Below are 17,990 nucleotides of genomic sequence, written 5' to 3'. Positions count from 1 at the left end.
ATGGATAAAAGACCTGTGAGACAGGAAATCATCAGAATCCTAGAGGAGAACATGGGCAGCAACCTCTTTGACCTTGGCCATAGCAACTTCTTACTAGATAAATCTCCTGAGGCAAGGGAAACAAAAGCAGAAATGAACTATTGGGACTTCATCAAGATAAAAAGCTTCAGGTGCCTGGGTGGCTCAGTTGGTTAAGCGACTGCCTTCGGCTCAGGTCATGATCCTGGAGTACCAGGATCGAGTCCTGCATCGGGCTCCCTGCTCAGCAGGGAGTCTCCTTCTCCCTCTGACCCTCCCCCCTCTCATGCTCTCTATCTCATTCTCTCTCTCAAATAAATAAATAAAATCTTAAAAGAAAAAAATTTGTTAAAATAAAAAGCTTCTGCACAGCAAGGGGAACAGTCAAGAAAACTAAAAGGCAACCTTCAGAATAGAAGAAGATATTTGCAAATGACATATCTGATAAAGGGTTAGTATCCAAAATATATTAAGAACTAATCAAACTCAACACCCAAGAAACAAATAATGCAGTTAAAAAATGGGCAGAAGACATGAATAGACATTTTTCCAAAGAAGATATACAGATGGCTAATGGACACATGAAAAGATGCTCAACATCACTTATCAGGGAAATACAAATCACAACTACAATGAGATATCACATCACACCTGTCAGAATGGCTAAAATTAACACAGGAAACAACAGATGTTGGTGAGGATGTGGAGAAAGGGGAACCCTCCTACACTATTGCTGGGAATTGAAACTGGTACAGCCACTGTGGAAAACAGTAAGGAGGTTACTCACAAAGTTAAAAATAGAACTACCCTACGATCCAGCAACTGTACTAGTAGGTATTTACCCAAAAGATATACAAATACTGATTTGAAAAGCAGTCATGATTTTAATCTTAAATATCAATACCAAATTAAAAGTGAGAACTTTGCATTTATTTTGTTCTTAAACAATTTTTTATTTTTTCCCAGCTTTGTTGAGGTATAATTGACAAAAGTTATATATGTTTCAGGGTACAACTTGATGTTTTGATATACATGTATATCATGAAATACCACAATGAAGCTATTCAACTCATCCATCACCTCAGTAGTTACCGTTTTCTTTCTTGTTTTTCTTTTTTCTTTTGTGGGAAGAGGTGAGATCTCTTGTTTTTCTTTTTTTCTTTTGTGGGAAGAGGTGAGAATACTTATGAGCTGTCTTCTGAGCAAATTTCAAGTGTACAATACTGTATTGTTAACCATAGTCACATTTTTACTGTTGTTATACTCCAAAATTTACTCATCTTGCATAACTAAAACTTGATTCGTTTTGATTATAAAATATAGTCTGCTCATCTAAGCATTACTAATTTTGTCACTTTTCATTTTTTTAAATTAAAAGTTCACTGAACAAGGGAACACCTGGCTGGCTTAGTCGGAAGAGCATGCAACTCTTGATCTTGGCATTGTGGTTTCAAGCCTCACATTGAGTGTAGAGATTACTGAAAGTTCACTGATCAAAATTTAATCAGTATAAGAATACATGGTAAAACGTACAAGTTTCCCTTATATCCATGCCCATTCTACTTCCTTATACTACACTACAGAGTAATTATTTGATTTATAGCGTTTCAAACATATATATACTGAAGTTGTTTTTACAAAGAGAGTTCAAACTTTGCATATTGTTCTGATTGACAGTTTTGTATTATTTTGTAGTGTAACTATACAGAATTGAATGGAAAAATGGTTATCCTTAAAATTCAGAGATTGTGCTGTGATACAATTAGGTGTGGGTTTTTCCTTTTCCCCTTCTCCCCAGATTAATCCTGTCTGGGACTCAGATATTTGTTAGCCCAGGGAAGTTTTTTTGATACTCCATCTTATTATAAGATTCTGTTCTTTAAGAAACCTTTATATTTGGTACCCCCACATTGTCCCTTTCCTTACCTAGGTCTGGAGTGGAACAAGCTCTGCATCTTTGGCCTCTGAATCCACTTTTCAGTGCTTTACAGACTTTTACCTTCTTCAGTTCCTGAACTGATTATCTTGTTAACAACAGTATTTTTTTCTGACTTCTTTAGAGATCCAAGTTCAGTCTTTCATAGTATTTAAATGTCTTTGCTTTGCCAGGACTCTTTATTTCTGTCCCTGCTCCCTTTCTTTTCCTAAGATGACTACATAGCCCAGGTTATACAGTGCTGGTACCAATCTTTCTGTCCTTCACAGAATATTGCATTCTCTGCAACCAAGTGGGTATATAAAGGAGTTAGATGAAAGGGATAACTGGTGAAGCATAATTCTGGATGACTTGGAAAATGGTAACCATTCAGCAGGAGGGTGGCTAGCCCTTAGGTTTTTGGTCCTTTTTTGCTGATCCTGTATCACTGAATTTAGGGGCAGATGGTAGAAATGAATGTGAGCGCTATCCTTTTGTTTTTTGGGGTTTTTTGTTTGTTTCTTTCTTTGTTTTACAATATTGCAGTTCTTTTATAATGTAGAAGTAATACCACTGGACTTTGTGTCTTAGTTCTAGTATTTTGTTCCCTGTATCATCATCCTCATTTGCCACTTCCCTTTGGTATGCTAATGGATGTGCTTCACTTGGAATATATGTCAGCACCATGGCCAGAAGCCTTGCCCAGGAAAGTGGGGGTTGCTTTGAGGGAGCTATCCTTTCTCTCAGTACTGACTACCCAGCAAGTTTTTCTGATCCCAGGTTTAAAAAAACAACAAACAAAAAACAATGGTATAGATAACAGGTCGCCTATGGAATCTCATCCAAGAAGTATCTTCAGGATATGGTTGAACCTGGACATCCTGTCTAACTTGAATGTTTTAGCCATACCTCAAATGAGTCAAGTAAGTTAAGCAGAGTAAACACCATCCCAGCATGGCAGTATAAGGAGAAATCCCTGAATGAAAGAGCATTTTAAAGGATCATAACTAATTCTCCTCAAAGGAAATTCTCCCAAAGTACTATAGCTAAGTTCAAGGAACATTTACCTACTGTCATAACCTTCCCTTTAGTTAACAGAAGGTGGGAAGATTGAGCAGGAACTGACTAGGAGATTTAGTACATATACTGCTGCCACTAAGTTATCCCTGGAGCATCATGAGTTCTGAGGTACCAGTGAAACTCTGTTACATTCTGCTTAGAATCTGCCTGTGAAGAGGGCACCAGCCAAGCAAACTGTACAATTAGTACAATAAGACCTTGTTTCTGCAGCTGCTACTCATGTGTTCATCAGTGAAAAGTTAATGTTTCAGCTTCCTTGAATAACAGGGGAGGTCTGCTTTGTTTCTGGGAATTTCCCCATGTTCCTATAAGGGGTGATGTCAGTCAGTGATTCTGTGTCTTTATTTCCCTTGCATCATTTCCTGAGCCAACTATAAGGGAGCTTTCAATACAGAGAAATAAGAAATTCATTAGTGTTTCAAAACCCAAGATCTAATATCTTCAATGACTATCATAGTTAAATATAATAGACATCCAAAGAGTTGTGGGTTTTTTTTATAATAGCCTTATATCTCCAAGTAGTTTATAGTGTTGGAATCAAGGTGAAAGTGTATTAAGAGATTTTTTTTTTGTTAGAGATTTTTATTTATTTATTTGAGAGAGCGAGAATGAGAGAGAGCACATGAGAGGGGGGAGGGTCGGAGGGAGAAGCAGACTCTCCGCTGAGCAGGGAGCCCGATGCGGGACTCGATCCCGGGACTCCAGGATCATGACCTGAGCCGAAGGCAGTTGCTTAACCAACTGAGCCACCCAGGCGCCCAAGAGATTTTTTTTAATGGCTCACATACAGATCTTCTAGACTTCTTTTTAAAGCACATTAAGTAATTATGGAAGCAAGAAGGTGATAGCTTTCAGAAATACGGGGAGTTGGATTCAGACCTCTAAAAATACAAGAAAAAAGACAGAGAGAGTATAGGTTAGCCCTTTGAAGCATCGTGTAGAAGAAAAGCAATTAACTAACTGTTCTTAAAAATAATTGAATTCTTAGGGAGAAAATTTCTTTTATCAATATTTTTGTTCCAGGTGATTTTTTTTTTATAGTTTTAGTTTTAACAGGACTACAGTTAATTCCCAGAAGTTTTTTATGTGTATTACTTTGCTTTATTATTTTGTGTTCATTTTGTGTACTCTCAATAGTAACAGCAAGCAAATTGTTACAGTCAAAGAGAATACTGAAAAGAATGACAAGGGAATAGGGACTATAACTAGGAAAATGTATTTATTGAGAGCATAAAACTTTATTCCATTATACTGAACTTATTCTTGAATCTGGATCTACTTACAGTAGAGGTATGAGATATAACAGTTTTACTCTAGAAAATAAGGTTTCCTGGGTTTTTTGTTTGTTTTAAAAAAAGAATCCTTATTCCTTACAGATGATTTTTGAAAATTTATGTCAATCTTGCCCAGGCTGTTTTTGGCTCTGCCAGCTGTGAGTTTACTCTCCTTACATCAAATTTTTTCTTTAATGCCAAATGTACCTTACTTTTCATTAATTCTAATGCACTACAATCACAATTGCTTTTTCAAAGGACCTTATTGATCTCCACATTTCCAAAGTGATTAGTTTCTTCTCAAAATATATTTTAGTTTAATTATACTAAGTAATTTACATTGTTGATCACTACTTCCTTCTTAAAGTTTTCTTCCCTTGGTTTAATTGCTCTCTCTTGGATTATTTTCCAGTCTTCAGTATCTTTCTCAGTCTCTTTGCTCTTTTTCCATTTAGTTCTTAAATATTGATAACCAAGTTTCACTTTTTGACCACATTTCACTCTTCATTCATCCTGGGATGTTCTGTCCCCAAAATATCATTTCTGATTTTTTTCTTCGCTCTCTCAAGCCCTTGCTTCTCCACACATCACCATTTGACTCTCCATCAGACCATGTCTTCTATAAATGTCTTAATTCTCTATTCACACTATTAATTCAGACCCTTTTTGTCTCTTATATGGACAATTGCAATGGCCCACAATTAGGTTTTTCTGTCCTTGTCCTTCCATGAAATCGCTTTGCCAATAACTGAAACTCAGGGTTACATGACTACTCATTTTCTGTCAGTATGCCACGATCTTCCTTCATTGCTCCTGCTGTTCCCTATAACTGGAATACTCTTTCTTTTTACCTTATTGACTCATATAGTTTAAGCATTCTTTGTATTGCTTTACCTTGTGTTCCCCGATATAGTAACTCTTATTCTCTCTTATGTTTTGTGCTGAGTTTTGATCATCCCACTGGTATGACTGTATAGTTTCCCTTTTTAGATCAGAAAGTTTGGGGTAGCAGGTATTATGTTTTGTTTTTGTGTATTTTAATTAACATAAAGGGATAAGAAGAAAATTAATAGACTGGAAATTTCATTTTGATTTTTGTATTCTACAGAATAAAACCAACACCTATTTAATAATGAATGAATATCAGAGTTAATGAGGTACACCAATAGTGAGGCACATTGTAGTTTTTAAACTGCCTTGTTCCTTATCTGTTTTGATTTTTTTTTTCTCTAGTGTCTCACAGAAGATAGAAGTGTGCGAGAAGTACTACAAAAGCATTTCAATGTCAGCAAAAACCTACGGTCATTACACATGCTATTGGTTTGTATTCATTTTATTTTTACACTCATTTTATTTCACCAGGTAATTGTATTTTGATGGGAATTGATTAAACTTACAGATAAATTTTGGGAGAATTAACATGATTACTACATCAAATCTTCCAATCTGGAATAAGGTACATTTCTCCTTTTATTTAGTTTTTCTTTGATTTGTTTAATCATCATTTTATAATTTTTACCACACAGATTTTGTGTATGTTTAAAGTGTATATCTAAGTATTTAATTTTCTTTGGAACTGATATTTTGTAAATACCATATTTAAATGATATCTTGTTTTTAATTATGTTTTCAACATTCTCATTGTTAGTATATAGAAATTTGTTTATTTCTAATGGTAAGTTTATGTCTAATGGTATAGTAAATGTCTGCGACTATTAAAATTTATGGCTGCTAATAGTGTAAATATGTCTAGGTACTGTGGCAAATTAGATTTCTAGAGAAACTCAGATGCACAAGAAGACATGTACAAGATTATTTGCAGCAGCCTTGTTTATAATTGCCAAAAAAGGGAAATGACAGATATCGATCAGTAAGGGAAAGAATAATTAAGTTGTGAGTATACATAAAGGAATATAATACAATAGAAAAAATGAATGAACTAGAAGTGATACCTCAATATGATAAATTCTCAGAATACATGTTCAGTGAAGAGAGAGTTGTAGAAGTACAATATGGTATTTATATAAAATTTGGAAATTACTCTCTGTTGTCTAGGAATATATACATACGTAGTAGAAGTGTAACAACATGGCTTTTTGTATGAAGAAGAGTAGAGAATCCAACTAGGGGAAGAAATAGATCCTATAAGATTATATTTTGTAAGCTGAGGAAGTAGTTGTAGATATCCAGTACAGTATTATCTTGCCTTTTTATGTAAGAAGCATTTTACAGTAAAAGGAAAGAGTAAGAGAAGGAGTTACTGTGTATCAGGTCTCTCCCAGTAGGGGAATGAAGGAAAAGGATTTCCAAACTCTTCTGTTCAACTCAGGACCCTGGGCCCTGGTTTGCCTGGGAGATTTATACTTAGTATAAATATTTCTTCAATTTTACATGGTACTTAATTACACCTAAGAAATTACTCATTTTTTAGCTGGAATTCAAATTTAACCAAATATCATACATTTTCATCTGCTAACTCTGCTTACCCTATTTAATGACTAAATTTGAGTGTTACGAAAATTACACTTAAAGAAATCTTCAAATGGTTGGAAAGGCAACTAGCTACATGAGGTATAATTTGGTTTTTAATTTTTTTCTATTATGTACAGTTGAATATAAAGTAGGTAACTTCTATCACTTAACACTAACCTGAACTGGTTAATTGTTCAGTAACAATTAGTAAAAAAGCTTATACAAGTCACAGGTCTGCCTTTTTGGTTTGGTCTAGGGCTTTGAATAATAGTGTTTTTGTTTTATTAATTGAAGTACAGTTGACACACAATATATGTTAGTTTCAGTCATACTGGCATAGTGACTTGACATTTTTATACATTACAAAATGATCACCACGGTAAGTATAGTCACCATATGTCACCTTACAAAGTTATTTCAGTGTAATTGACTATATTCTCTCTGCTATACTTTACATCCCTGAGACTGACTTATTTTAAAACTCGAAGTTTGTATTTCTTGATCCCTTTCACCTATTTCACCCATCTCTTTACCCCTCTCCCCTCTGGCAACCATGAGTTTGTTCTCTGTGTTTACAAATCTGTTTTTGTTTTATTTTTAGATTCCACATGTAAGTAAAATCATATGGTATTTGTCATTTTCTGTCAGACTTATTTCACTTAGCATGATACCCTCTCGGTCCATCCATGTTGTCATGGATGGAAAGATTTTCTTTTTTTTATGTCTGAGTAATACTCCATTGTGTATGTATGTGTGTATTATCTTCTTTATCCATTCACCTGTTGATGGACAAGTAGATTGCTTCCATATCTTGGCTGTTGTAAATTTTATGCTGTAATGAACATAAAGGTACAAATATCTTTTCGAGTTAGTGTTTTTGTTTTCTACGAGTAAATACCCAGAAATGGAATTGCTGGGTTGTACAGTAGTTCCATTTTTAGCTTTTTGAGTAATCTCCCTACTATTTTCCATACTGGCTGTACCAATTTATATTCCCAAAACAGCAGGAGGATTTCTTTTTCTCCACATCCTCGTAACACTTGTTGTGTTTACCTTTTTTAATACTAGCCATTCTGACAGGTGTGAGGTAATCTAATTATGATTTTGATTTGCCTTACCCTGATGATGAGTGATGTTGAACATGTTTTCATGTGTCTCTTGGCCATCTGTATGTCTTTGGAAGTGCCCGTTCAGCTCCTTGCCCATTTTTTAATCCAACTGTTTCAGGTTTTGATAATGAGTTCTATGAGTTCTTTATATATTTTGGATATTAATCTCAATCAGATATATTTGCAAATATGGGAGAAGTCATTAGATTGACTTTTTGTTTTGTTGATGGTTCCCTGTACCGTGCAAAAGTATTTTAGTATTTGTAGTCTCAATTGTTTATTTTTTGTTGTCCTCACTTGTAGAGACAGTTACAAAAAAATATTGCTGAGACAGATATCCAAGAGTTTACTGACCAGTGTTTTGTTTTTGCTTAAAGAGTTTTATGGTTTCAGGCCTTAATTTAGGTCTTTAATCCATTTGGGGTTTGTTTTTATATATGGTATAAGAAAGTGGTCCAGTGTCATTCTTCAGCATATAGCTGTCCAGTTTTCCCAACACCATTTATTGAAGACCATCTTTTCCCCATTATATATTCTTGCCTTTTTTGTCATAGATTAATTGACCATAAATGTGTGGCTTTATTTTTGGTTTTACTCTTCTATTCCATTGATCTATGTGTCTATTTCCATGCCATAACATACTGTTTTGATTGCTATAGCTTTGTAGTATAGATAATCTGGGAATGTGCTACTTCCAGCTTCGTTCTTCTTTCTGAAGATCACTTTGGCTTTTCCAGGGTCCTTTGTGGTTTCATACAAATTTTAGGATTATTTGTTCTAGTTCTGTGGAAAATGCTGCATTTAATTTATAGATTACGTGGGTAGAACAGACATAAACAATGTTAGTTCTTCCAGTCCATAAGCATGGTATATTTTTCCATTTATTTGTGTCACCCTCAATTTCTTTAATCAGTGTTTTAATAGGTTTTAGAAGAAAGGTTTTTCACCTCATTGGTTGGTTAAATTTATTTCTAGGGATTTTATTCTTTTTGATGCAGTTGTAAATAGGATTGTTTTCTTAATTTCTCTTTCTGCTAGTTTATTAATATACACAGCAGGTTTCTATGTATTAACTTTGTGTCCTGCAACTTTACCTGAAGTATTTGTTAGTTCTAATGATTTTTTGGTGACGTCTTTAGAATTTCCTATCCTAATATTATGTCATCTGCAAATAGTGACAGTTTTACCTCTCCTTAACCACTTTGGGTGCCTTTTATTTCTTGTCTGATTGCTGCAGTTAGGACTTCCAGTAGCATGCTGATTAAAAGTGTGAGAGTCAGCATCCTTGTCTTGTTCCTGATCTTTAAGGAAAAGTTTTCAGCTTTTATGATGTTGGCTGTGGGTTTTCATGTATGGATGGCCTTTATTGTATTGAGGTATGTTCCCTCTATATAACTTTGTTAAGTGCTTTTATCATGAGTGGATATTGAATTTTGCCAAGCTTTTCTGCATCTGTTGTGATGATTATATGATTTTTATGCTTCAATTTGTTAATGTGGTGCATCATATTGATTGATTTGTGGATCTTGAACCATCGTTGCATCCCTGGAATAAATCCTGCTTGATCATGATGAATGATCCTTTTAATGTATTGTATTCAGTTTGATTGGGAATATTGGCCTGTAATTTTCTGTTTTTGTAGTGGTTTTGGTATCAGGCTAATGCTGGCCTCGTAGCCATTCCTTCCTCTTCAGTTTTTTGGAATTGTTTGAGAAGTATAGGTATTAACTCTTTGAATGTTTGGGAGAATTCACCTGTGAAGCCATCTGGTTCTAGAATTTTATTTCTTGGGAGTTTTTATTTTTATTATTTTTTAAAGATTTATTTGTTTGAGAGAGAGAGGGTACCAAGCACGAATGGGAGGGGCAGAGGGAGAGAGGATCTCAAGTGGACTCCGTGTGGGTGGGGAGCATGACACGGGGCTTGATCTCAGGACCTTAAGATGACAACCGGAGTGGAAACCAAGAGTAGGACAGACGCTTAATCCACTACACCACCCAGGCACCCTGTGGGAGTTTTTAAGTTATTGTTTTAATTTTGTTACTAGTATCCGGATTTTCTGTTTCTTCCTGATTCAGTTTTGGAAGATTGTATATTTCTAGGAATTTATCCATTTCTTCTAGGTTGTCCAATTTGTTGGTATATAAATTTTCATAGTAGTCTCTTATATCTTATAATCCTTTGTATTTCTGTTGTGTCAGTTGTAACTTCTCTTTTATTTCTGATTTTGAGTCCTGTTTTTATCTTGATGAATCTGTCTAAAGGTTTGTCAGGTTTGTTTATCCTTTCAAACAATCAGCTCTTAGTTTCACTGATGTTTTTTCTGATTTTGTTTTTTTTTTTAAATCTCTCTTTCATCTGTTTTCACTCTGATCTTTACTACTTCCTCCCTTGTACTGGCTTTAGGCTTTGTTCTTCTTTTTCTAGTTCTTCTGAATGTAACATTAGATTCTTACCTTGAGATTTTTCTTGTGTCTTGAGGTAAGCCTGTATTACTATAAACTTCCCTCTTCAAACTGCTTTTGCTCTATCCCAGAGATTTTGGAACACTGTATTAACATTCTCATTTGCCTCCATGTAGTTTTCTATTATCTCTTTGATTTCTTTGTTGACTCATTATGTTGTTTAGTCTCCATGTGTTTGGGTTTTTTTCCAGTTTTCTTTTCTTGTGAATAATTTCCTGTTTCATACTATTGTGCTCAAAAAAGATGCTTGATACAATTTCAGTCTTACTAAATTTATTGAGACTTGTTTTCTGGCGTAACATGTAACCTGTCCTGGAGAATGTTCCACATACACTTGACAAGAATGTGTTTGGTGCTGTTTTTGGATGGAATGATCTGTATATATCTGCTGAATCCATTTGGCTAGTCTGTTAAGGCCAGTGTTTCCTTATTGATTTTCTGACTGGATGATCTGTCCATTGATGTAAGAGTTGTTAAATTATAACATGTAATTATAATTATAAAACTATGGTATTACGGTCAATTTCTCCCTTTGTGTCTGTTAATATTTGCTTTATATATTTAGGTGCTTCTGTGTTGGGTGGATTATATTTACAGTTGTTATATTCTCTTATTGGATTGATCCCCTTATCATTGTATGATCTTCTTGTGTCTTATCACAGTCCTTATCTTTTTTTTCTTTTCATTTTTTAAAATTTTATTATGTTATGTTAATCACCACACATTACATCATTAGTTTTTGATGTAGTGTTCCATGATTCATTGTTTGCATATAACACCCAGTGCCCCATTCAATACATGCCCTCTTTAATACCCATCACCAGGCTAACCCATCCCCCCCAGCCCCCTCCCCTCTAGAACCCTCAGTCCTTGTGTTTTTTAAGGTGTGTTTTGTCTATATACATTGCTACCCTGGCCTTCCCCGCGCCTCCCCCATTTGCATGGAATATCTTTTTCCATCCCTTCACTTTCAGTGTGTATATATACTTAGGTCTGAAGTGAGTCTTGTGTAGGCAGCATATAGATGGGTCTTGTTTTTTTAATCTTTTCAGTAACCCTATGCCTTTTGATTGGAGCACTTAGTCCATTGACATTGAAAGTGGTTTTTGTTAGGTATGTACTTACTGCACTTTCATTGTTTTCTGGTTGTTTTTATAGTTCTTTTCTGTTCCTTTCTTCTCTTGCTCTCTTCCCTTGTGACTTTATTTAGTATTATGTTTGGATTCCTTTCTCTTTATTTTTTGTGTATCTATTTTAAGTTGTTGGTTTGTGATTACCGTGAGGTTTATATATATAACACTGTATGTTAGCAGTCTATTTTAAGTTGGTAGTTGCTTAAATTCAAAAGCATTTTAGGGGTGCCTGGGTGGCTCAGTCCAGGGTCCAACTCTTGATCTTGTCTCAGGTCTCAGTCTCTGGGTTGTGACTTCAGACCCCATGCTAGGTATGGATCCTACATAAGAAACAAACAAAAAAAGCATTTTAAAAGCACTAATGTTTACTCTCCTCCCACTCTCACATTTTATGTATTAGATTGCATGTTTTACATATTTTTATTTAGTATATGCCTTAACTAATCATAGATACAGTTGATTTTATTACTCTTTAATCTTCCTACAAGCTTTATAATTGATTGCTCTCCTCCCTTTACTATATGTTTGCTTTTACCGGTGAAACTGTTTCTTTCATAATTTTTAAATTTCCTCTTAGGGCCTTTTCTTTTTTGCTTAAAGAGTTCTTTTAACATTTCTTGTAAGGCTGGTTCAGTGGTAATGAATTCCTTTATCTTAGAAACTTTTTCTCTCTCCTTCAATTCTGAATGATAATTTTGCTTTGTAGAATATTCTTGGTTGTAGGTTTTTTCCTTTCAGCACTTTGAATATTCTGTCTTGTTGTAGACCTCTTTGGATTCATCTTCTTTGGGGTTTTCTGTACTTCCTTTCTTGGACCTCGATGTCTGTTTCCTTCCCCAGGTTAGGGAAATTTTCAGCTATCATTTCTTCAAATAAGTTTCCTGCCCCTTACTCTCTTTCTTCTTCTTCTGGGACCCCTTATATAATGTGAATGTCAGTATGCTTGATGTTGTCCTAGTGGTCCCTTAACATATCCTCATTTTTTAAAATTCTTTTTCCTATTTGCTATACAGCTTGGGTCCTTTCCATTACCTTGTCTTCCAGATTGCTGATCATTCTTCTGCATCTTTTAATCTGTTGTTCATTTCAGTTATTGTATTCTTCAGCTATGATTGATTCTTTTTTCTATTTCTTGTCTCTTTTTTGAAGTTCTCACTAAGTTCATCCACACGTCTCCGAAGTGGTGATTTGATGATTATCTTTATGACAGTTATTTTGACATCTTTATCAGACAGATTGTTTAAATAACTCCATTGTTTAGTTCTTTTTCTGAAGTTTTGTCTTTTTTCATTTGGAACATACTCTTCTGTCTCCTTATTTTGTCTGACTCTGTGTTTGTTTATATTAGGTAGCTCCGTCTCCCGGTCTTGAAAGTAGCGGCTTTATATAGAGGGCATCCTCTGGAGCCCAGAAGTACAATCTTTCAGGTCACTAGAACCTGGAGCTTCAGGGCTGTTTCATGTGGGCTGCTTGCACCTCTCTTTTGTCACTGGGCCACTACTGCTGAAGTTACACTTGTCAGGGCTGGTTCCTGGCCCAAATGGTGGCAATGCCTCACCACAACTACTGCAGACACACCAGTATGTGGAGCTGGCCCAGCCCAGGTGGCTGAGAAGCCCAGCTGCAGCCACTGAGGGCAGGTGGGTGGGGCAGTCCCTCTGGCTCATTGTGAGATCCCACCATGACTCTTGTGTGCTTGCTGGTGGGTGGGGTTGGCCCCCCTTTCCTTGGGTAGGACTTATTTGGAAGGGGTACCTACCAGGTGGGTGATTCGTATGGTGCAGTTCCACAGGGGAATGCCCCTGGTGTGGATAGTGGTGCTAACAAGGTAGATGGATAGTGTCACAACTGGCTCTTCCAAGCATCTAACTAGCTTGGCTGAAGGAAAACGAGAATATTGCTGCCAGTACTTCCATTCCCAAAGAAAGCTCCTACAGATCCCTGTCCCTCCAGCACTATGTATACCTTAAATTAGTATACTTTATGTATGGCCCAGGTGTTTTTGAAACTTAAGCCTCTGAGCAATTGAAATTTTTTTTTTTTTTAAGATTTTATTTATTTATTTGAGAGAGAGAATGAGAAAGAGAGAGCATGAGAGGGGGGAGGGTCAGAGGGAGAAACAGACTCCCCGCTGAGCAGGGAGCCCGATGTGGGACTCAATCCCGGGACTCCAGGATCATGACCTGAGCTGAAGGCAGTCGCTTAACCAACTGAGCCACCCAGGCGCCCTGAGCAATTGAAATTTTGTGTGGGCCCATAAGAATGGAGTCTCCATTTCCTGTAGTCCCTCTGGCTCTCCCAGATTTAAGCCCCACTGATTTTCAAAGCCAGACATTATGGGGGCTCGTCTTCCTGGTGCAGATACCCAAGGCAGAGGGTTCCCAATGTAGGGTGTGAACCCCTCACTCCTCAGGAAGAACTGCCACACCTCCTGCTGCGGGTCGCTGCACTGGGTTTTTGGTTCCTACCCCAGCCACACATCTCTGGCTCTTTTTACCCTTCTCAGTGTAGCTTTTTAAAATATATTCCAGCTGTGCGTTCGTGCACGAGCAAACACACACACACACACACACACACACACACACACTCCTCAGCTGCTGGTTTTCAGAGCGTTCTCAGAGTTGCTTTATATGTAGTTTCAATCTTGTGTCCATGGGAGGAAGTGAGCTCAGGTACTTCCCTACTCCATTTTCCCATGAAATCAAAATAACTTTTGAATAGCATTCTTACCTATTTTGGATCTCTTCTTGCTCTACTCCTTTTTAAGTGTTTTTCTTTTGAGAAATTGAAAATAAGATGTGCAAGTGGGAAGAGGTAGAGAGAACAGCAAGAACTTTTTTTTTTATGCTTTACATTTATAGAGTTACATAGCATATGTATTGAAATACTATATTTTAATAGAGCCAAGTATGAGAATACCTTTCCCAAGTATTAATATTAACTCTTCCATAAGAATAGACTCCAAATGAAGAAATTTTGTTCAGTAATATCTCCAGAATGCCTAAGTAAACATGTAAATGTTTTTCTAATCCACATTTCCCTAGATGCTTGCTTTAAATCGTGTAACAACATCACACCCATTTATGACTGCAGCAGATGTGATGGAGGCAAACCAGTTGTGTAGCATGGACTCTAAAGCAAATATTGTACATGGTGAGAAGCCTGCTTAATTAGTTTTTTATAAGTTTAAGTTAATATAATGGAATTCTTTCAAAATTATACTTAACATTGGGTATAACACAAAATACTTTTATATCCATACATCCTTTAACTAAGCCCTGCAAAAGGTATTATCACTCCCATTTAAAGTGAAAGAATCTCGATGCTCTCCCTCCCTTGCTACATTGGAAATCCAGCTAAGACTTATATTGTAGGCATTCACATTGCATCAAGTGCTTCTAAAGAGCCTTGGCATTGAAGGTTCACTATCCCTTTTAAGAATTTAATGAATTTTCTTCTCTCCAGAAAAAAAAGAAAAAGATACAATTTCCAGGTGTTTAGGGTTTCTCTGAATAATCAAGGACCCTACGTGATTTAAAGTACATAATTGCAGGGGCGCCTGGGTGGCTCAGTCTAAACGTCTGCTTTTGGCTCAGGTCATGATCTCAGGGTCCTGGGATCGAGCCCTGGGTCAGGCTCCCTGCTCAGTGGGGGGTCTGCACCTCTCCTCCCCTCAAATAAATAAAATTTTAATAAATAAATACACAATTGCAGTGTCAGTTTATGTTTATTATGGGCCATGTGATAAGTGCTTGATAGTATTCTCTCTAATCCTTATAACATCTCTGTAAGCTTAAGAAGATTCTTAGTTTGCTTATATGAAAGCTAAGCCCAGGAAGGTGGAGCAGTTTGCTTAGGACTGTATAAGTAATAGTGACTGAAACACGTTTGAACCTGGGGGAGGCCTTGATCTCCTGCCACCCCTCAAAACCATGGTCTTTCACTTTATTATTCTATTTGGAGGACAGTTACTTCAATCTTATGGATCAGTAAGTTAACATACAACTCATAATTCGTTTTCCTTTTACTATAGGTCTGTCAGTCTTGGAAATCTGTCTTATAATAGCAATGAAACATTTAAATGACATCTATGAAGAGGAGCCCTTTAACTTTCAAATGGTCTATAATGGTGAGATGAGACTTTGGTTTCTTTCTGACTCTACCTCACTGCTTATTTGAGGGTGTTAATGTTGTTATTGCTTTCTGTCCAGAGTTTCAGAAGTTTGTTCAAAGGAAGGCCCATTCTGTTTATAATTTTGAGAAACCTGTTGTCATGAAGGTAAGATTTAAGTTCACTGTTATTTTTCTGCATACAGGTATGTTTTTACATCCAGTTTGATTGTATATATCATAGTTGAACTCTAATTTTGATACATTAGGTATTTATCATAGAAATTTTTTTTGCATAACAAATTATCTCAAAATGAAACGTTTGAATAATTCTAAAGCAGTCAGGTATTTCCCAGTTTGTGGAAGTATACTGCCCTCTACTGTCTGTTTCTAGCACTGCATTGTGCAAAGAACTATACATTACAGTTCATCAATAAAATTCTGTCCCTGTATAACCCAAAGGTTGGCTTTATAATCTTAGCAGTAAAAAGATAAAAATGACAATATTAGCCATTAATAGAAACTAAAGGATAAAATATGGGCTAGTGAGGACATACAAAGTTTTATTAGGGATTGGTTAAGTCATGAGTTTTAAAACTTGAGGAACTTCATTAGCGTGTACCATTGTCCTTTAGAAATATGTGAGCCACATAGTGTAATACTGGATTTCCTAGTAGCAACAAAAAGTTAAAAAGGTGAAATTAACTTTAATGACAAATTTTATTTAACCTAATATACCAAAAACATTTTAGTCTATAATCAATACAGAAAATTATTGTGTTATACTTTATTTTGTTTTGTATTAAGTTTTTGAAATTTCATGTGTGTTTACACTTAAAGCGATCTTAATTCACTAAATATTCATTGGAAATACTTGTTCTTTAGATTTCATAAAATTTGTAGCTGAAGTAGATTTACATTCTGAATTATTCCAAACGAACTTAAAATTTTCTAATTGACTTGAGTATCAAATTTTACATTAAATTTAATAATTAATAAACAAATAAAATTAAAAATCAAGTTCCACGAATAGCAGTAGCCCTCTGTGGTCACCTTACTGGACAGTGCAGTTCTAGAGGACTTTATGGGGAAAAGCATCTCCTTCCCTCCCTCCTTCCTTCCTTTCTTTCCCTCCCTCCCTCCTTTCTTTCCTTCCCATCCTTCCTTCCCTCCTTTCTTTCCTTCCCTTCTTTATTTTTTTCCTGCCCTCCTTCCTTTCCTTCTTTTTCTTTCTTTCTCTCTTCCTTTCTTTCTTTCTAGCAATGGATCCATAAGTCCTTTATCACCCTTTATAGGCCTTAATGGTCAGAATTCTGTTTCTTGTACCAAATTAAAAAATGTGAGTACAGAGCATCACCATTTCTTTAAAAGAACAGGGAATGTATTCAGCCTACTGGAGGTTGGTTTTTTCCCCTTCCTCATGTCCATGTCTGTCTGACAGTCATAGTTTGTGGAGGTTGTGAGTACGAAGGGTTACATGAACATTTAAATTCTTGTGAGTGATTTGTATTTTGTACCTGCTTGTTTCCGCATTTTAAATAAAGTATTTTGCTGCCTAGAAATATTTTAAATCTCAATTTTATTCAGCCCCAATAATACCTGCAGCCTCTGGTATTTTCTCATTTTCAGAAATGAATGGTGGTGGTGTTATTTCTCTTTTCATCAGAAGACTTTTTATGATACATAAAGATTATATTCCAATGATATTTTTTACAGTGTGGTTGTAAGAACAGAAAGCTCCAGAATGTGTTTCACTGGGTCAATATTTAATAGTTACCATGTCATGATTTAATGGCTTCTTTTTTTTTCATACGCCAATAAAATACCTAAAACAACAATCAGGGTTAGAAAAGACATAATACGTGAATATTAGAGGTGAGAGGAAACAGATCATAACCCTTTTAAGGGGGGGAAGATGGAGGAAAGGGACTTTGTGACAGGCGGTGGCATGCTCTTCAGAGGGAAAAAGGAGGCTGTCTTCTTTCCTTCATGCCCATACCACTCTGCTGAATCATTTATTTATAGGGTCAGCTGAATAGGCTTGGGTGTACTCCTAGGGGTCTTTCCTGCCTCTGGCTTTTTTTGCAGCTGTATTAAACTTCTACGTAGCAGAGTCTTACAAAACTAGAAAGAGAATGTAAATGCAAATTTGAATAACCTAGGTAATTAAAGTACTGGTCTTATCAGATGTTAGATTTTTATAGAGAGAACTGGAAGCCCTTAAGTACTAGCAGGTGATAATGGTACAGAATGAGGTTTGGAAGCAAAACCATATTGTGCAGACTGAATTAGAGTTTGCCCTGTTCGCATTCAACAATTCAGGGACAGATAACTATATATTGACACTGCCTCACCTGATAGATGAAGTTTTATGAGGTTGATGAGAGTTGTTTTTGATCCCTACTGATTCCTGT

General features: G+C 36.0%; 1 protein-coding gene across 13 annotated transcripts in view; it reads left to right on the top strand.

Annotated features, from left to right (window-relative positions):
- The window catches only part of ORC4 (origin recognition complex subunit 4), a 94,942-nt gene that overhangs the window by 76,388 nt on the left and 564 nt on the right, over positions 1 to 17,990 (top strand). For 11 of the 13 annotated variants that reach the window (XM_064586505.1, XM_064586501.1, XM_064586502.1 and 8 more), the window contains 5 exons: positions 5,521 to 5,607; positions 5,687 to 5,743; positions 14,511 to 14,619; positions 15,500 to 15,595; positions 15,678 to 15,745. In XM_064586505.1, coding sequence (XP_064442575.1) covers positions 5,521 to 5,607; positions 5,687 to 5,743; positions 14,511 to 14,619; positions 15,500 to 15,595; positions 15,678 to 15,745 — 417 coding nt within the window. The remainder of the gene's footprint in view (positions 1 to 5,520; positions 5,608 to 5,686; positions 5,744 to 14,510; positions 14,620 to 15,499; positions 15,596 to 15,677; positions 15,746 to 17,990) is intronic. The other 2 variants (XM_064586509.1, XM_045868908.3) reach the window with 1 other exon arrangement.

Source organism: Mirounga angustirostris, unplaced genomic scaffold, assembly GCF_029215605.1.
Source record: "Mirounga angustirostris isolate CCGP_5_RB_7025 unplaced genomic scaffold, mMirAng1.0.hap1 SCAF_3, whole genome shotgun sequence".
Taxonomy (NCBI): Eukaryota; Metazoa; Chordata; class Mammalia; order Carnivora; family Phocidae; genus Mirounga; species Mirounga angustirostris.
The sequence above is the reverse complement of the archived record's forward strand: the minus strand, read 5'-3'. Positions and strand labels throughout refer to the sequence as shown.